This window comes from Eptesicus fuscus, chromosome 12, assembly GCF_027574615.1.
Source record: "Eptesicus fuscus isolate TK198812 chromosome 12, DD_ASM_mEF_20220401, whole genome shotgun sequence".
Classification (NCBI taxonomy): Eukaryota; Metazoa; Chordata; class Mammalia; order Chiroptera; family Vespertilionidae; genus Eptesicus; species Eptesicus fuscus.
Genome location: NC_072484.1, coordinates 33,827,304 through 33,848,261, shown reverse-complemented (window position 1 = coordinate 33,848,261; position 20,958 = coordinate 33,827,304). Strand labels below are relative to the sequence as shown.

Below are 20,958 nucleotides of genomic sequence, written 5' to 3'. Positions count from 1 at the left end.
TTCTTACTCCATTGTTTTGATTTTTCTCTTCTTTTTTTCGTTGTTTTTCTTACCCAATAGTATGGTGGGGGCAGGGGGAGTTGGTGACTAAACACATCAATGTGGCACAGTAGGTAAGGACCACAGGAGAGAATGAGACCCTGTCTCTCATTGCCAGTATGCTTATCTGGGATAGCTCTTCTCCTCTCCATCTGATTTGCTGCTTTAAGATGGGCTGAAACAAGTACCTTTAAAGTATGTGCAGAATAAAAGCAAGCTTTGAGTGAAAGTTTGAGGAGTTATCCTATTAACAAGGTATAGGTTTCAATTAGTTGTGGTCCCACCAGGAAAGATAGCATACTCCAGTAAGGATAATTCATGGAGGTTTTAATAAGGTTACTATAAAGAAAGGTGGGGGCAGGCAGGATATAAGATAATCACAAGGGACAGGTCTAGTACCCTGGGACTAGAGCACCTCTAAACCCAAGGAACAAAGGAAATAGAACTTTCCAAACAAACCTAGGAGCGAGTCATGTGGAAAGAACCACGTTTAGTGGAAAAGCAATCTTCAACCAAGGGACATAGCCAGCCAAAGACAAAACCCATAAAAATGAATCAGGGTAATTAAATTCCACAACCTCAGATGGAAAGGAAGCCCACTGAAGTAATAGTCCATGTAGGTAAGTCAGCATCCCAGGGCAAAGAACAGGGTGGGAAAGGAAGGAGAGTGGATCTAAAAGAGCAAATGGAAGGCACCTAATTCAACCTCATAGAGGCCTTTCTGGTGCACTTTCACATCTCTTTATCCTAATAGGTAAGTGCCAGACAAGGAAAGAGTTACTGAACAGGACATTTCTCACCTTTTTTTTTTTTAATCCTCACCTGAGGATATTTTTCCATTGATTTTTAGAGAGTGGAAGCGAGAGGACTAGAGAGAGAAACATCTATGTGAGAGAGACACTTCGATTGATTGCCTCCCGCACATGCCCCAACCCGATCGGGGCCTGGGATTGAGCCTGCAAACGAGGTATGTGCCCTTAACCACTACCGAACACAAGACCCTTCAGTCCTCAGGCTAAAGCTCTATCCACTGAGCCAAATTAGCTAGGGCTCTCACCCCTTTTAAATAGTAATGTACAGGGCCTATCTACCATAAAATATGTAAGCATGTTTTTATGTAAGCATGTTTTTAACTAGTAAATATTGTCATTTATCAATTCCATTCATAATTGTTCAGAATTCTTTGAAGGTCCAATGATTTTCCCCATGCTTATGAACTTTCCCTTACCTTGCTAGGCAAAATAAAAATCACAAAAATGCAGATACTATCAGAACCCTCAAGGAACTTACATTTAGGGGGTTATATCCTGTATAATAAAAGACCATAACAGCGTAACGACCAGAACGACTGCTCGACCAGTCGCTATGAGGTACATTGACCACCTTTTGGTCCCTCCCCTCCAGACCACAGGCTCCGATTGCCGAATGACAAACAGAGAACCGGTGTGGATGGCAAGGGGGTGGGACTGGGGTCTGGTAAGGGGAACTGGGTGGGTGGCGGCGGTGGCGGGGCAGGACTGGGGACTGGTGAGCGGGCGGAAGATAACCCGGATCGCAGGCTAGGCCTAGGGACCCTAACCGTTACCGATTTCGTGCACTGGGCCTCTAGTTTCTCTCTCATCGATGTTTCTAACTCTTTATCCCTCTCTCTTCCTCTCTGTAAAAAAAAAAAAAAAAAAAAAAAAAAGAAGGCAGAATGAGGTAAGTGCCCCAGAGAGAAAAGAGCTGTGGTACTGTGAAAAGTTCTGGAACAGGCTCTCTAGCCATCTGGCCCCTGCCAGGCACAACTCCAGCCAGAATTCACTGTTATCCTACTAACAAACTATAGACATTTCAGTCAGGTTCCCTGCAGGTCCAGATCTGGAGTACTACTCATCAAGCCCCCATCAGCCTCCAAATTTCCACTGTACCCTCAGCCAATAAAATCAACCCTTCCACCTCCTGGAAAAAGCCCTTCTGCTTCCTAAGGATGGTTCAAATGTCACCTCCTTACCTGAACCTTACTTAGGCCCTCAAGGAACAATTAGTTTACGCCTCCTCTGCAATCCCAAAAGCCTTTGCTTCAAGTACTTAAAGCACTTATTATCCATGTGTACCTGTGCAGGGTCCCCACTAGACTGAGAAATCTTTTTATTTTTAGATTTTATTTATTGATTTTAGAGAGAGAGAAACATCTATTTGTTCCACTTATTTTTTTTAAATATATTTTTATTGATTTCAGAGGAAGGGAGAGGGAGAGAAAGAGAGGTAGAAACATCAACGATGAGAGAGAATCATCGATGAGGTACCCCCGGGCATGTGCCCTGACCAGAATCTAACCGATCTCTCCAGGTTCATAGGTTGATGCTCAACCACTGAGCAACACCAACCAGGTTGTTGTTCTGTTCCACTTATTTATGCATTCATTGGTTGCTCCTTGTATGTGCCCTTGGGATGATGCTCTAACCCACCAGTCGGCGACCAGACCACTGGTGGTCCATGAGGTCTGAAAGGTTGGCGACCTTTGCTCTAACCAACTGAGTTATCTGGCCAGGACTAGACTGTGAGATCTTTAAAGCAGCTTTATATCCTCAGCCACTCACAGCGCCCAAAATAGAATGTGTCAAACACAGTATAAGTACTTTACATGTATTACCAAAATACATTATATTAACATATACATATTATCAATTATCACAGTAAAACTACAAATGAGGTTAGAATTCTCATCATCTCAATTTTATAGATGAGGAAAATAAAGTGCACAGAAAGGTTAAGTAACTAAAGTGCTCAAAGTCTCGAAGCTAATAAGAATTAGACCCCAAGATTTCAACCTAGCCACAACTCCCGAATTGAATATAAACAGAGTTGAGAAGGTCTCACTACAAGACCAATGGTCTCCATCACAGAGGGCATAGTTATTATTTACCCCCTGGGGGATGTAAGGACAATATTGGAACCTCTAACCATATTTGTATTAGCTCAGCCTTTTGTAAAATGTCTATTTTTGCACATTATAAAGTATACATAAATAAGCCCTGGGCAGTGTGGCTCAGTTTGTTGGAGCATCCCCCATATACCAAAAGGTCTCGGGTTTGATTCCCCATCAGGGCACATAAATACCTGGGCTTCAGGTTTGACCCTGGTTGGGGCACATAATGGGAGTCAACCAATTCTGTCTCTCTCACATCAATGTTTCTCTCCCTTCCCTTCTCTCTAAAAAATCAGTAAGACATATCTCCATCCTCCCACCCAGCCTGTGTTGCTCAGTGGTTTAGCGTTGTCCCATGCACCAAGACGCCACCAGTTCAATTCCTGGTCAGGGCACATGCCTGGGTTTTGGGCTCAGTCCCTTGTAGGGAGTGTGCAGGAGGCAGCTGATTGATGTTTCTCTCTCAAACACCGATGTTCCTATCTCTCTCCCTCTTCCTTCCTCTCTCTCTAAAATCAATAAAAAAATATATATAAATTTAAAAAAATAAACAACAAAACATATCCTCAGGTGAGGATAAAAAAATGTACATAGTACAGAGTACAGTCAACACCATAATTGTAATTTAAAACAAGCATTCACTAATGTGTGTGTAATACTCAACCCTATTTACTGAGAGAACACTAAAAACATTTGAGGCCACTGCTCTAGATTACTTCCCCCAGGGACTCTGAGCTCCTACATTCTCTCTGCCCAGTACTTAAGTTAAAAACATTAGCCAAATGTTTAGACTATAGGTAAGCTTCTAGAGGCAAGAGTCTGCTCTTTCATTCATCTTTGAAGCCCTACAACAGCACAGGGCCTGGTGCTTAGCAGATGGTCAATGCTGAATCTAACTGTATCATGAGAATCTCACTGAATAAAATCCTCTCAATATTTTAATGTAACTTACTATATGCTTCCAGATTAAAAGAAAATATATACTAAGCACACTGCCTAGGAATATAGAATTTCCTTAGAAACACCAAAAAAAATTTAATAAATAAATATTATGTCCTCATTAGTTACATAATAGAATCAAAAATTGTACTTTGGAGCATAATTTAAACTCAAAACTGCATGAAAGAGATTTGGACATAAAAAATTTAAGTTCAGATTAAAGGTTCTTTCATTACAGAGGTGGTGCACCTTTGTCAGCCCTAAAGGTCACCTCTGTCTGCCTTTCTTTAGTTATAACCTCCAAGAGGAAGGAATTAAACTATCAAAAGCTGCAACTGCAAACTTGACTATGAAGAGACGTCAGCTGGGGGCAACTACTTTGCATTTCTTCAATCCAGCACTGAATGGGTATCACACAAAGGAGAGGGGCTGTGTAAAGCCTCCTATTTAGGTGTTGAAGAAGATGAGCTTTGAGGCTACATTAGATTGCAGGGTTTCTTCTGTTCCTCAGTTTCATCCTCTGCAAAATGGGCATTTTCAAGTACTTAACTCATAAATAAGTCACCAGGATTAAATGAGAGAAAGCATGCAAAATGGACTTGTTTCCTCATTTACCATGTCTTCCCTCCACCCCCAACTACTAGTAAATTCAAAGTCCGAGTTTGATCTATCTAGTCTGCTGCTATATTCTCAGGGCCAAGAATGGTACTTTTTACTTAATAGATTATTTAATAAATATTAAACGAATGAAATGCAAAATGCCTGCTGCTCAAAAAACGTTGGCGAGAAACAATTAAAATTTTATTGTATTAAGAGACCCCACCCCTCACCCAAGGATCTCGCAATTCCTGGAGGAACACTAGATAAATGCTGGAATGGGGGAATGGAGGTAAGAAAATCAACTGGATTGTAAAACAGGACTAAACAAAAACAAAATAAAATCTTAAATATACAGCCCACAGCCCAATCCCGGGCTTTCTGGAGTAAGGTTCACCCAGGATGAGGTTTATTAGCGATCACAATGACAGTTTTCACGCTTGGGTTACGTGCCGAAGCACTCTATTGGCTTCACAAAACCCAACCACCGGGGTCGGATGGGGTAGTGGAGGTGATCTTCACGCCCCCGTTGTACAGATGGGAGAAGTGAGGCTCGTGGAGATCCAAGGTCGCAGCCTGCAACTGTAAGTGGGGGAGCCGGGATGTGAATCCCGGCAGTCCGACCCCTGAGCCTGCACGCTACAGGCTCCTCGGAAGAACCATCTTCATCGCCACCCTAGGCCCCATGCCCCTCGAAATTAGGAGTGTGTCCTATTCCCCCAGGAGCCGGACTTAGTGGCCCCAGTGCCGGGAGAACAAAACAATCCTTGTCCGTGGGCAGGTCCGAGGGACGCCGGCCCAGCCTGGGCTTCGAGGCCGCGGTCCACACAGTTTCGCTCTCACCGTGAGCCCCGAGCCGTCCCGAAGGCGCTGCAAGTGCCCGGGCGGCCCCGGGAGCCCAGGAAGGCCCCGCCCGCCGCATGACCTTGGATCTGCCGCCCTGCTTCGGGCCTCAGTTTCCCCACCCCGGCCTCGCGCCAGGGGCCTCTCGGAGCTCGCGCCCGTGGAACCACAGGCCTCTCACACGCCCCCCTTCAGCCGCCCGCCTTTCCGTTCCACTTACGCTGGAAGGCGGCCGCTCCAGGGACACCCACCATCGCCAAGGGCCTCAGTCGCGAGCCTCCCGCCGCCACCCGCGGCCAGGGTCCTTCACAGACGCCGCCGCGGGACCTGTGGCCGCCAAGCTCGCCAACCCCAGCGTAGCCGCTTCACCCGCAGCTACCGCCGCCGTTAGGCCGCGCGCCGCCCCGCCCCCCCCCCCCCGTTGGCTCCGCCCCGCCCACCGGGCACGCCCCCAACGCGCGCTCCCGCCCGCCAGACCCACGCACGCAGAAGCCCGGCCCAAAGATCAGCATCCATTAAACCCCGCCCCCTGACTTGCCCCGCCCCTTCCGCGCGAACCTATCGCCCTATCCCGGAGCATCCTGCTTCTCAAACCCGCCCCTCCTGCGTCACTCGCGCTCGTCACACCCTAGGCTCCCTCTCAGGTACCTAGCTTCTCGCGGAGGCCCTAGCGTCGGCGAGGCCCCGGGACAGAGGCGGAGTCCTAGGGGCGGAGCTTAGGGGAGGGGAAAGGAGACAGCGTCTCACCTGAGTTCTCCACATTAAGGCCTGGACGCCTTTGAGCTTGTTACTGGGTAAGTCACTTCTTTTTGGTCTACTGTGTCCCAAAAGTGCAAAATGTCATGGTCATTGTATTAATATCGTTTAGTTTTCATTATTATCATTGTTCAGGTCCTGTTTTTATACATTCCATCAGGTTAATCCTCACAATAAAGGAAAGAGGTATTATTTTTCATTTTCTGCACAAATGGGAAGGGCTTTCCCACCAGCCAGCTTGTGCGCGGCTACTTTGAGCTACTCTGAACTATTCTGCCTCCAAGGACTCAAAAATAGGAACTAAAATTAAAACAAAAGGTTAAAAATGCCAAACTCCTCTATGTACAATGACAAAGTTCTTTCACAAGCAAAAAATTGGGATAAAATATGTGCAACAACCCAGCTGGCATGGCTCAGAGGTTAAGCATCGACCTATGAACCAGGAGGTCATAGTTTGATTCCCAGTCAGGGCACATGTCCGTGTTGCAGGCTCAATCCCCAGTGGGGCGCGTGCAGGAGGCAGCCCATCAATGATTCTCTCTTATCATTGATGTTTCTTCCTCTCTCTTCCTCTCCCTCCCTTTCTGAAATCAATAATTAAAAAAAAAGAGATGGTAGTAGTAATAGCAAAAAATGTCCAGTCTTCCAGTTGTCCAAAACTTCCCCCATCCCTCCATTCACTGCCAGTATTCTTTGGTTACCTAAGGCCTACAGGGTCTGAGACACTAACATTTAAGAGTAAGAGACAGACCCTGGCCAGTTTGGCTCAGTGGATAGAGCATTGGCCTGCAGACTGAAGGGCCCCGGGTTTGATTCCGGACAAGGGCACATGCCCGGGTTGTGGGCTCCATCGCCAGTATGGAGCTTGCAGGAGGTAGCCGATCAATCATTCTCTCTTTACTGATGTTTCTCTCTCTCTCCCCCCTTTCTCTCTGAAATCAATAAAAAAAATAACAATGAAAAAAACAACAACAGCCAAAACCGGTTTGGCTCAGTGGATAGAGCGTCGGCCTGCAGACTGAAAAAGGTCCCAGGTTCGATTCCAGTCAAGGGCATGTACCTTGGTTGCGGGCACATCCCCTGTAGTGGGTGTGCAGGAGGCAGCTGATCCGATGTTTCTCTCTCATCGTGTTTCTAACTCTCTATCCTTCTCTCTTCCTCTCTGTAAAAAATCAATAAAATATATTTTTAAAAAAACAGAGTAAGAGACAGGGTGCCCTAGCCGGTTTGGCTCAGTGGATAGAGTGTTGGCCCTTGGACTGAAGGACCCAGGTTTGATTCCAGTTAAGGGATTGCAGGCTAGATTCACGCCTTGGTCCAGGTGCATGCAGAAGGCACCTATCAATGTGTCTCTCTCACATCCATGTTTCTCTCTCTCTGTCTCTCCCCCTCCCTTCCACTTTCTCTTTTTTTTTTTTTTTTTTTAAATATGTTTTATTGATTTTTTACTGAGAGGAATAGAGAGTTAGAAACATCGATGATAGAGAAACATTGATCAGCTGCCTCTTGCACAACCCCTACTGGGGATGTGCCCGCAACCAAGGTACATGCCCTTGACCGGAATCGAACCTGGGACCTTTCAGTCCGCAGGCCGATGCTCTATCCACTGAGCCAAACCGGTTTCGGCCCACTTTCTCTTAAAAAAAAAAAAAAGGAAAAATATCCTTAGGTGAGGATTAACAACAAAAAAAATAGAGTCAGAGACTGGGCTGGGTGCCTTGCAACCTCAATTTGACTTCAGTTTTGCAATTGTTCCATTTTCCAGCTAAAGACACTGAGATCATACTGATAATGATCATACTGAGACTCAGAGACTTACCATAAAGTTTGCCTGTGTCAGAAGTTTAGTCTCAGGTGACAAAATTGAATTCTGACATTCTTTTCACAACCTTGTAAAGGAATTATAGTCTCCATAGACCTGAGGAAATTGCTTAGAGCCCTGTCTGTTTCTTGTCCAAACCAAGTAATTGTTTTTCTTCAGTAACAAAGAGGATAAAGATGGGTGGCAGGGAGAAGTGCATGCTGCCTGCCATCTGCCCTGGCCATGCCCCTTCTGCTAATGAATGATACACACAAGGACCGGCCAGTTGAGTGTAAGGAAAGCTAATTTAAAGGTGTATGGTCTTTATTGTGTAAGTAGGGGCCTGTAATGGCGATGGCACTTTAGAAAGCCTTTCTGTGCACCAGAGAAGTATTTGGCATGGGTGGGGCTTTTCCAATAAGCAAGGCCTTTTCTCTCTAGGAGTCTGAAGAAGCCCGGAGCTTAGAGGGAGAGATAAACACGTTGACTTTCTTGACCACAGGTTCTATTATTAAAATTCATTATTGTTTGTGAGAGGAATGTGAGCATACTAATGGTGAGGAATTTGTTACTACACAACAAGATTAAGAAGTAAATGAAAACCACTCTTAATTCTTGACACTAAAAAATAAATTGCTGCCCTGGACAGTGTGGCTCAGTTGGTCGGGCATCGTCCTGTGCACCTGGGGGTTGCCTGTTCCGTTTCCCATTTCGGGCTTGATCCTCCGTAGGCAACACGCCGTAGGCAGCCGATTGGATTTATATTATACTCACACATTGATGTTTCTCTTTCTCCCTCTACCTTCCTCTCTCTCTAACAATCGATTTAAAAATTTAAATGAATAAATAAATTGCTTTCACCATTTTACTAAATATCCTTCTCAGCTACTTTTTTTTTTTTTTATAGCAAAGGTGGAAATTTATTGAAAAACAAATAGTGACTCCCACGTGGGGAGGGGGAAAGAATCTCACAACACAGACTCCCACGTGCAGAGGGGGAAAGAGTCCCCTCAGCTACTTTTTTTCAACTATTTTTTAATCCTTACCTGAGGATATGTTTATTGATTTTTAGAGAAATAGAAAGCGAGCAAGAGAAACATCCTCTGAGAGAAACATTGATTGGTCGCTTTCTGTATGCAATGCCCAGGTTGTGGGTTCAGGGATTGAACCTGAAACCTAGGTATGATCCTGACCAGGAATCAAACGCATAACCTTTTTGGTGTACAGGATGATGCTCCAACCAACAGAGCCACCATGCCGGGGCTCAACTATTTTTTATTCATGGGTATTTATATAACTGAGATCATACTGATAATACATTTCTGCATCCTGCCTTGCTTCTTTTTTCACTATTATAGACGTCAGCATTTTTGTTATGTCACTAAAAATTATTCATAAATATCACTTGATAGATGGCCACATGACATTCTATATTTGGTAGAATCTGAAATGAATAGCCATTAGGGCTCTTTTTTCTTTTTCTTTTTTTCTATTATAAATTATGTCTTACACTTTCCTCTTTTTTGATTCTTTCAATAGGCTTTTTAAAAATAATACTTTATATACCTTATTTATTTATTTATTTTTAAATATATTTTTATTGATTTCAGAGAGGAAGGGAGAGGGAGAGAGAGATAGAAACATCAATGATGAGAGAGAATCATTGATTGGTTGCCTCCTGTACACCCCACACTGAGGATCAAGCCCACAACCCAGGCATGTGCCCTGACCGGGAATCAAACCGTGATCTCCTGGTTCATAGGTCAATGCTCAACCACTAAGCCACGCTAGCTGGGCTCAGTAGGCTTTCAAAATGGTATTGTTAGGGGCAAAAGAATACCAGAATGTAAAACAGCAACTGGACCTCAGCCCAGCAACCTCAGTACTTGAGTTCTGGCTAAGAAAGAATTCAGAGCTAAGACTCAAACTGTAAGACCAAGTTTATTTAGAAAGTCACAGAGGTGCAAGAAGTGCATCATAGAAGAAATGGGTTCAGGAAACAAGTCACAGAGGTAAAAGAAGGGCCCTTGGAGCTTAGGAAAAAGAAAAACAGAGAACGAATGTGCTTGGGGGAATGAGAGGGGAAAGGCATGGGTATGCTCCAGAGACAGAGAGATGGAGCTCCAGTGATGGGTCCTTCCTCTTCAAGAGTTTTATCTAGAGGTCTCAGGGGAGGATCTCAATAGACTATTCATCAGCTTTTCAGGTGTGTCCTTTCAGGGTCTTGGTCCACGCCAGGACAGGGGGGTCATTAGTCATTGAAGCTGGTCCTGATGCCAGCCATGATGTCACCCCACCTGGCTTTGCTGTTTTTCTGGGCCTGGAGCTGAAACACAACTGAGGCCCAGATGTTATCTTTAGGGCTTAATGTAAAAGAGTAGTTGCACAAGGGAGTCATATAAGGCTATTCTCCAGTCTCCTTGTTCCAACTCTAACAGGTTCTTTTTTTTTTTTAATTTCTTTATTGATTAAGGTGTCACATATTTGTCCTCATCCCCCCATTCCCATCCCACCCCTCTCCCCACGCATGCCCCAATCCCCTGTTGAATTTAACCGTTGGATAGGCTTATATGCATGCATACAGGTCCTTTGGTTGAACTCTCCCCCTCCCCCCCACCCTCCCCCTACCCTCCCCTATCCTCCCTCTGAGGCCCGATAGTCTGATCGATGCCTCCTTGCTTCTTCTAACAGGTTCTACCACATGACTAGGGATATGAAAGGTCAGGGGGTCTAAACTGCATGATCAGCAATATGATGGGGAGGAAAGGTCATTCTGGGGAGGAGGTCCCTTCCTACAGTAGTCTGTTGCTAGGCACACAGGGCTTTCCTCCCTGGTGACCTTCCTTATCTGGTCTATGGTTCCTACTCTGCTCATGCCTAACTGCCTACTACAGTATTATTGGGTCAATTATAACAACATTTTCAGTTTCAGCAAATCATATTTCTACCAGTATTGGTTCAGCATGCTCATCTCCCAACACCCTTAACAATGAGTATTAAAAATATTTTACATTTCCAGATTTATAGATGAAAATATGGCACATTGCTAATGGCCAATATTGTTCCCTGATGGTTAAGTAAAGTCATGAGACTCAGAAGTGCCACATCATCTCAGCGACTTCACTGATAAATACCACTAGAATCCATGTCTTACTCTTATATTGACTTCCACTCTCCAGGGTGAGGTTCTTGTTGCCTCTTTATATAATTTTTTGTCTTCCTTTAGACATTTTGTTATTATTTTTATTGATTACAGAGAGGAAGGGGGAAGGAGAGAGAGAGAGAAACATCAATGATGAGAGAGAATCATTGATCGCCTGCCTCCACGTCCCTTACCTGGGGTGGAGCTGCAACCCAGGCATGTGTTCTGTCTGTGTCCTCCTGGTTCTTAGGTCAGTGCTCAACCACTGAGCCACACCAGCCTGGAACACAATTTTAAATCCTCCATATAGGCTGTGTGTTTCTTAGCATCAAGGACATTTTCTTGTTTATGTCTGGTCTTTGGGCCCAGGAAGGGTCTGATGAGAAAGTGCCACTCAGGAGAGTTCGGCCAGCCTCAGTCAGAACTGTCTCCCTTTTCAGCTTGTGCTTGTGTATTCACTCAGTCACCCAACAAACATTTGATATTTCTGATGGTGGAACAGGATTCAGATTGTATCACTTTCTGCCTAAAATCCTCATGAACTCGCATACTCTGATGGTGGTAGTATCAATGGTACAACCACTTAGGAAAACAGTATCTAGTAAAGCTAAACACATGCCTGTTCTATGACCCAGCATTTCCACTTCTAGGTAGATACTGGAGAGAAATGCTACCATGTGTGCATGAAAACACATGTACACAATTGTTTATAGGAGCTAAGAATGAGTAAAGATAGAGGATAAATGAAATGGAGTCACTTTAACCAAGCTGCTAAAATTATTAACATCTGAAGGTTGAGGCATGAAGAAAGACTATTCTTGCTCTAACTAGCCTGGGAACTTAAACTTTTGAACTTCCCAGTTCTGCATCAATTCCTGGATATACATCTGGACATACACCAGACCTCTGATTACCCCCTGAAGGACTCAGGCATCCAGGCCAACAGACATCCACCTGACATCTATTATCCCAACCACTGGATGTGACCAGACCACCTGGCATCCATCTTCTAGACTACCTGACATTTTACTGATAACCATCCTGGACTAACCTTAGGGCTAAGAATGCAAGACTGATATTTCTTTAGCATGTACTTCTTACTATATAAGAACTCTTAATTTTTCTTTCTTTTTTGAGCACTTCTGAGTATATGCCTAGCTGTTTGTAAACTCTAAGATCCTTGAACAAATTTTTATCACTTATTTCTAGCCAAAGCCTCCAGACACTTTGAGTTCATTCCAAAGAGCACTATTTACAAAAGCCCAAACCAGAAAGTTCCAAAATGTCTGTCAACAGGACAAATTGTGCTATACTCACACAATGGAATACTACATAGCAATGAAAATGAATAAACTATAGAGACAATAGAGATGCAACTCACATATTGAGTGAAAGATGCCAACACAAAAAAGTATTTACAAACTCCATCCTATATATTAAAGAGGTAATATGCAAATTGACCATCATGCCCCCATAAGATGGCTGCCTTTGACCAGGCTGGCAGGGGGGTTAGTGAGGGACGACCAAACGACTTAAAAAGCAGGCTGCGTGGGGCGACCAGGCTGGCAGGGGGGTTAGTGAGGGATCACCAAACTACTGAAACAGCAGACTGTGTGGGGCGACCAGGCCGGCAGGAGAGTTAGTGAGGGACGACCAAACGACTGAACAGCAGGCTGCATGGGGCAACCAGGCCGGCAGGGCGGGGAAGTTGGGGGCAACCAGGCTGGCAGGAGGGGGTAGTAAGAGGTGACCAGGCTGGTAGGGGGACAGTTAGGGGCGACCAGGCTGGTGGGGGGGTGCATTTGGGGGCAACCAGGCTGGCAGGGAGGGCAGTTGGGGGTGATTAGGCTGGCAGGGGGGGGCAGTGAGGGGCAACTATGCCAGCGGGGGGGGGGGCAGTTGAGGGTGAACAGGCCGGAGGGAGGCGCCGTAAGGGTGACCAGGCCAGCGGGGGGAGGGGGCAGTTAGGAGTAACCAGGCCGGCAGTGAGGGGGCAGTTGGGGGCAACCTGGCCAGCAGTGGGGGGCAGTTAGGGGCAATGAAAATGAATAAACTATAGAGACAATAGAGATGAAACTCACATATTGAGTGAAAGATGCCAACACAAAAGAGTTGGACAGTTAGGGGCAACCAGGCTGGCGGGGTGGGGGGGAGTTCAGTTGGGGGCAACCAGGCTGGCAGGAAGGGCAGGCACACAGAGGCAGTGAAGGGCGATCAGGCCGGCAGGGGGGCAGTTAGGGTCGACCAGGCAGACAGGCAGGTGAGCGATTAGGAACCAGCGGTCCAGGATTGTGAGAGGGATGTCTGACTGCCGGTTTAGGCTTGATCCCTGGGATCGGGCCTAAACCAGCAGTCGGACATCCCTTGAGGGGTCCTGGATTGGAGAGGGTACAGGCTGGGCTGAAGGGGACACACCCCCGTGCACGAATTTCAGGCACTGGGCCTCTAGTCCTATATAATAAAAGGCTAATATGCAAATCAACCGAATGGAGGAATGACCGGTTGCTATGATGCGCACTGACCACCAGGAGGTAGATGCTCAATGCAGGAGCTGCCTCCTGGTGGTCAGTGCACTCCCACAGGGGGGGTGCCAATCAGCCAGAAGCCCTGAGCCGGTCTCAAGGCTGGCGAGTGCAGCAGTGGTGGCAGGAGCCTCTCCCGCCTTCACAGCAGCACTAAGGATGTCCAGCTGCTGGTGGGGAGCGGGCCTAAGCTGTTAGTCGGGACATTCCCCAAGGGCTCCCAGATTGGGAGAGGGTGCAGGCTGGGCTGAGGGACCCCCCCCCCCAGGTGCACGATTTTCGTGCGCTGGGCCTCTAGTTTATATGTAAAGTTCTAAGAATAAGTAAAACTAATTTATACTGTTAGAAGTCAGGATAGTGGTGTCCGTTGGGTTGGGGGAAGGCTATCAAATAGGTTGGCACTCCAAGAGGGCTTCTGGAAGCTGGTGAAGTTCTGATTCTTGATCTGGGTGCTGGACCATCATAAGAGGTGGGGAGGTGTTGAGCTTAAGAAAATTCACACTTGGGATTTGTTTTATATGTATTTTTTTCCTTGATAAAAAGTAATAAGAGGAGGCAAGAGTTCTTTGCACAGGGTGTGGAGATTGACTGCCTTCCCCCAGGCCAAAACCACCTGGATAGCAAAGGTCCATGGAGAAAGCTGACCTCTGCAGTATGAGAGAATGACTCAGTACAGGAAAACCAGGGTGGCTGCCCTCCTAGTTCCAACCTCAGAGCCCCCAACCCTGGGCTCTCCTGACACAGCTCCAGTTCACTCTGCCCTCCCTCTCCTGGAGTCCAAGATCATCTGCAAAACTCAACTGCGATCATACTCATGGACGGGCAGCTCCGCGGCGATCAAGGGATGAGTCTTCACTCACGGCGTGTTCCGCGGCAACTCAAGAGGGTGTCCGGCCAGACCGATGTGCAAATGTTCCCCAGAAGGCCGACCCTCGGGCCCCACGTTGGGCGCCAGAAATGCCCCGGCCAGCAGGGTCTTCTAACGGAGGTACCAAGGGGGCGCACCTAAGAGAATGAGAGACAGACAAGGGATGCAAAGAATGGAGGCCTTTATCATTCTCATTGAACCCAGTTGGAATTTTCCAGCAAATTGTTGAAAAAAGAGGGATAATTAAGAACTACTATAAAAATAAATTAAGCTTATGGCACTTATTATTTATTATTTAATTATACTTGTGACATAGCATAATTTTTTCTGATTACCAAAGTAATACATATTAATTGCTCTAAATGTAGCAATTGCATAAGACTACAAAGAAGGGAAATAAACGTAATTTCACTTCTGGAGATAAGAACTGTGAGCAAGACAGGAGGAAGAAACTACAGTTTTTGCTGTAATCCTTGCTGAGTGCCTAAGGCAGTAGCTGATCTACACCCCATTGGAGACCCAGAAAGGAGGGCATCTAGTGGTCTGTGGGAGATGACACCAGATTTCAACCACGTGCATAAGGGACACATTCAACGGGAATATTCAGTGAGCGCCAAAGCTTTGCTGCACCAAGACCCGGCCCATAAACGTATCTCCTGCACAGCAACTCTTCCTTTATAGACAAAGAGAGCCCCCCCAGTGACACCAACACCAATCAAGACTTAACTATACAAAGGAGGACCAAGATGGAGGCATAGGGCGGAAGCCTGATTGTTGCCTACCACAACAACTTTGAGACTACGACAAGAGAGCAGAGCAGACACCATCCAAGACCACCATAGGGCTGGCGGAGTAGATGCTCTACAACTAGAATAAAAGAGGGGGATGTGGGATGATGCTGATGCCGGTGACCCAAAGACCACACTTTAAGAACTACAGCTCAGGCGACACAAAAGAACTATGGCTCAGGCGATACAACAGCGGCCTGGAACGTGCTCGGCGCAGTTCCCCCGGCGGTCTCCGGCTGAGGGGACGGCTCCACTGGCAGCCAAGCACGGACAGACGAGCCCCTATGAGACATGGGGTGGGAGACTCCGCGCTTGCTGACCTCTGAGTCCGTCAAGAATCTCAACGCCCCGGAAGCGGCCAGGTGCGCATGCTCGGCGACCGGCCACCGATGCAGACGCAAGGGCCGACACAGCGACGCCAGACTGGCCCACCGCCATGCACCGGGTGCACCGGAGCTTCGCCGAGCCGCCGCCAGACGAGTTCTGCAGCAGCCATACTGGAGCTCCGGAAGGATGGCCAGGGGAATTGCTGAGGGGGGATTGACCGGCAGGAATTGGGATCGGGAAGACGGGGCCCCACTGAGACGCGGGTGCGGGCGGGGTTGCGCGCCTCTGGGCTCGGGTGTGGTCACACGCCTCTGGGTATAAGTGAGGCCGCACGTCCCTGGGTCTAGGTGAGGCCACATGCCCCTGGGTCCAGGTGAGGCCGGACTCCGGGTCCGGGTGAGGCCAAGTGCCCCTGGACCCGGATGACGCTGGATCCCGTGCCCGGGCGAGGCCAAGCGCCCCTGGGTCAGGGAGAGCCCACACACCCCTGGGTCCAGGCGAGACCATGTGTCCCTGGATCCGGGTGAGGCCGCGTGCACCTAGGCCCGGGTGAGCCCAAGTGGCCCTGGGTCTGGGAGAGGCCAAGCGTCCCTGGGTCCGGGTGAGACCATGTGTCCCTGGATCCGGGTGAGGCCTCGGGCACCTAGGCCCGGGTGAGGCCACGTGCCCCTGGGTCTGGGAGAGGCCAAGCGTCCCTGGGTCCGGGCGAGACCATGCGACCCTGGATCCGGATGAGGCCTCGTGCACCTAGGCCCGGGTGAGCCCAAGTGGCCCTGGGTCGGGGAGAGGCCAAGCGTCCCTGGGTCCGGGTGAGACCATGTGTCCCTGGATCCGGGTGAGGCCTCGTGCACCTAGGCCCGGGTGAGGCCACGTGCCCCTGGGTCTGGGAGAGGCCAAGCGTCCCTGGGTCCGGGTGAGACCATGTGTCCCTGGATCCGGGTGAGGCCTCGTGCACCTAGGCCCGGGTGAGCCCAAGTGGCCCTGGGTCGGGGAGAGGCCAAGCGTCCCTGGGTCCGGGTGAGACCATGTGTCCCTGGATCCGGGTGAGGCCTCGTGCACCTAGGCCCGGGTGAGCCCAAGTGGCCCTGGGTCGGGGAGAGGCCAAGCGTCCCTGGGTCCGGGTGAGACCATGTGTCCCTGGATCCGGGTGAGGCCTCGTGCACCTAGGCCCGGGTGAGCCCAAGTGGCCCTGGGTCTGGGAGAGGCCAAGCGTCCCTGGGTTCGGGTGAGACCATGTGTCCCTGGATCCGGGTGAGGCCTCATGCACCTAGGCCCGGGTGAGCCCAAGTGGCCCTGGGTCTGGGAGAGGCCAAGCGTCCCTGGGTCCGGGTGAGACCATGTGTCCCTGGATCCGGGTGAGGCCTCGTGCACCTAGGCCCGGGTGAGCCCAAGTGGCCCTGGGTCTGGGAGAGGCCAAGCGTCCCTGGGTCCGGGTGAGACCATGTGTCCCTGGATCCGGGTGAGGCCTCGTGCACTTAGGCCCGGGTGAGCCCAAGTGGCCCTGGGTCTGGGAGAGGCCAAGCGTCCCTGGGTCCGGGTGAGACCATGTGTCCCTGGATCCGGGTGAGGCCTCGTGCACCTAGGCCCGGGTGAGCCCAAGTGGCCCTGGGTCGGGGAGAGGCCAAGCGTCCCTGGGTCCGGGTGAGACCATGTGTCCCTGGATCCGGGTGAGGCCTCGTGCACCTAGGCCCGGGTGAGCCCAAGTGGCCCTGGGTCTGGGAGAGGCCAAGCGTCCCTGGGTCCGGGTGAGACCATGTGTCCCTGGATCCGGGTGAGGCCTCGTGCACCTAGGCCCGGGTGAGCCCAAGTGGCCCTGGGTCTGGGAGAGGCCAAGCGTCCCTGGGTCCGGGTGAGACCATGTGTCCCTGGATCCGGGTGAGGCCTCGTGCACCTAGGCCCGGGTGAGCCCAAGTGGCCCTGGGTCTGGGAGAGGCCAAGCGTCCCTGGGTCCGGGTGAGACCATGTGTCCCTGGATCCGGGTGAGGCCTCGTGCACTTAGGCCCGGGTGAGCCCAAGTGGCCCTGGGTCGGGGAGAGGCCAAGCGTCCCTGGGTCCGGGTGAGACCATGTGTCCCTGGATCCGGGTGAGGCCTCGTGCACCTAGACCCGGGTGAGCCCAAGTGGCCCTGGGTCTGGGAGAGGCCAAGCGTCCCTGGGTCCGGGTGAGACCATGTGTCCCTGGATCCGGGTGAGGCCTCGTGCACCTAGGCCCGGGTGAGCCCAAGTGGCCCTGGGTCTGGGAGTGGCCAAGCGTCCCTGGGTCCGGGTGAGACCATGTGTCCCTGGATCCGGGTGAGGCCTCGTGCACCTAGGCCCGGGTGAGCCCAAGTGGCCCTGGGTCTGGGAGAGACCAAGCGTCCCTGGGTCCGGGTGAGACCATGTGTCCCTGGATCCGGGTGAGGCCTCGTGCACCTAGGCCCGGGTGAGCCCAAGTGGCCCTGGGTCTGGGAGAGGCCAAGCATCCCTGGGTCCGGGTGAGACCATGTGTCCCAGGATCCGGGTGAGGCCTCGTGCACCTAGGCCCGGGTGAGCCCAACTGGCCCTGGGTCTGGGAGAGGCCAAGCGTCCCTGGGTCCGGGTGAGACCATGTGTCCCTGGATCCGGGTGAGGCCTCGTGCACCTAGGCCCGGGTGAGCCCAAGTGGCCCTGGGTCGGGGAGAGGCCAAGCGTCCCTGGGTCCGGGTGAGACCATGTGTCCCTGGATCCGGGTGAGGCCTCATGCACCTAGGCCCGGGTGAGCCCAAGTGGCCCTGGGTCTGGGAGAGGCCAAGCGTCCCTGGGTCCGGGTGAGACCATGTGTCCCTGGATCCGGGTGAGGCCTCGTGCACCTAGGCCCGGGTGAGCCCATGTGGCCCTGGGTCTGGGAGAGGCCAAGCGTCCCTGGGTCCGGGTGAGACCATGTGTCCCTGGATCCGGGTGAGGCCTCGTGCACCTAGGCCCGGGTGAGCCCAAGTGGCCCTGGGTCTGGGAGAGGCCAAGCGTCCCTGGGTCCGGGTGAGACCATGTGTCCCTGGATCCGGGTGAGGCCTCGTGCACCTAGGCCCGGGTGAGCCCAAGTGGCCCTGGGTCGGGGAGAGGCCAAGCGTCCCTGGGTCCGGGTGAGACCATGTGTCCCTGGATCCGGGTGAGGCCTCGTGCACCTAGGCCCGGGTGAGCCCAAGTGGCCCTGGGTCTGGGAGTGGCCAAACGTTCCTGGGTCTGGGTGAGACCATGTGTCCCTGGATCCAGGTGAGGCCTTGTGCAACTAAGCCTGGGTGAGGCCACGTGCCCCTGGGTCTGGGAGAGGCCAAGCGTCCCTGGGTACGGGTGAAGCCAGATCCTGGGTCCGGGTGAGGCCGTGCGCCCCTGGATCCATCCGGGTGAGGCTGGGTCCCAGGCCCGGGTGAGACCACGCGCCCCTTGGGTATGGGTGAGGCCACGTGCCCCTTAGTCCAGGTGACGCCGTGCCCCTGGGTTCGGCCGAGACCAAACCAGAGGGAGTCGGACCTCCATTACCACCATTTGTCCACCATCCAGAGCTGAGGGGTCAGTGCTGACATGTACACATAAGGAACTACTGGACATCGAAATTGGGTCTCAAAAGAACTGTTGGTCCAGGGGGAAGCTCACTACAGATTGATTCATTTGCCTGTAAGCATAAATATTATTGCTCGTCTCACATTCAGTTCTTATTAGTATATATCTAGTGACATTTGATCTCATTCATCTAGAGGAAATGATGAACAACATAGACTGAGGAACAAGAACAGAACCAGAATCAAGGAGGCATCGATCGGACTATCGGGCCTCAGAGGGAGGATAGGGGAGGATAGGGGGAGGGTGGGGGGAGGGGGAGAGTTCAACCAAAGGACCTGTATGCATGCATATAAGCCTATCCAACGGTTAAGTTCAACAGGGGATTGGGGCATGCGTGGGGAGAGGGGTGGGATGGGAATGGGGGGATGAGGACAAATATGTGACACCTTAATCAATAAAGAAATTAAAAAAAAAAAAAATAAAAAGTAATAAGAGAGAAACCAAGATGGCGGCATAGGTAAACACCTGAACTTGCTGCCTTGCACAACCACTTCAAAACTACAACTAAAAGACAAAATGGACATCATCCAGAACCACAGGAAGGCAGGCTGAGTGGAAATTCTACAACTAGAAGGAAAGAGAAAAGCACACTGACACTCAGAGGAGCTTTGGAAGTAAAGGCAGAGGTATGGAGGCGTGCGCTCGGAGAGGGCTGGCAACTGAGTACTCAGCTGTCTTTTTCAAGTGGGAGGGAGACACAAGCTCCTAACTGCTCTGAACTCCAGTTCCTAGCGAGACTCTGGGGACCCAGACTCATACAGGGAGAAACTGGACTGTCTGGCAGCAGGCAGAACTCGAGGGCGGCTTTTTCTCAGAGGTTCTTACAGCGATTACCGAGGGACACTGAGACCCGGGGGCCTCTTAGGGCAGGGCTGATGGGAAGCCGTTGCTGTTTGCTCTGCCCTGAGACCCCTCCCCACCCAAGCTGTGCGTAGAGGCTTTTGCATATGAATGGCCTGGTCCTTTGAAATCTAAAATTACCTAACAAACTGTAGCTGAGTCAGAGAGACCCAGAACATCCAAAAGAAGGCCCAAGGCCCCACAGCAGCTTGCATTGCTTCACAGCTGGGCCTCATCTGGCCACCTTCAAAACCCAAACAAAGAAGAGGAATCTGCAGATCTCTACATAGCTCCTGCTGGGTGGCCTCAGGCAGAGGCTAAATTAGCACCTCCTTGGAGATCCAAGAGCCAGTGTACCTAGTGGTCAGAGTGGGAACATCCAGATTACAACTCCTCAGATCAATAAGGGACACACTCAGGGGACAGACTCAGTGAGCACTAAAGCCCCACTGAAGCAAGTCTTGCCTCACAAGGGTGTCTCTAGCACAGCAGTTCTCCCTTTGTAGACATAGCTGATCCTCATAGCCAATTGGCCTGGAGGTCAATTCCTCCCAGTGATACCAACAACAATCAAGGCTTATCTACAACAAGACTGTGCACACAGCTCACAAAGGGGTGCACCAAGAGTGTCCACCTCAGGTAACTGGGGAGACTGAGCCACTGGGCCCTATAGGACATCTAGCACACAAAGCCACTCTATCAACACAGGAAAGCAGCCAAAATGCGGAGACAAAGAAACAGGTCACAAATGACAGAAATGGAGGAAAGCAAACTACAGGATATAGAGTTCAAAACCACGTTTATAATGTTTTTCAAGAATTTTCTAGAAAAGGCCAATAAATTTAGTGAGACCCTCGAGGATATGAAAAAGAACCAACTAGAAATTAAGCATACACTGACTGAAATAAAGAATAATATACAGAGATCCAACAGCAGACTAGAGGATCGCAAGAATCAAGTCAAAGATTTGAAATACAAAGAAGCAAAAAACACCCAACCAGAAAAGAAAA

At 50.1% G+C, this 20,958-nt stretch overlaps 1 protein-coding gene across 3 annotated transcripts in view; it reads right to left on the bottom strand.

Moving 5' to 3' along the window:
• Positions 1-5,709, bottom strand: part of CBFA2T2 (CBFA2/RUNX1 partner transcriptional co-repressor 2) — a 153,002-nt gene extending 147,293 nt beyond the window's left edge. For 2 of the 3 annotated variants that reach the window (XM_028157933.2, XM_028157934.2), the window contains exon 1: positions 5,550-5,709. In XM_028157933.2, coding sequence (XP_028013734.2) covers positions 5,550-5,583 — 34 coding nt within the window. In that variant the 5' untranslated portion in view covers positions 5,584-5,709. The remainder of the gene's footprint in view (positions 1-5,549) is intronic. The other variant, XM_054724467.1, reaches the window with a different exon arrangement.
• Positions 5,710-20,958: the final 15,249 nt, after the last annotated feature.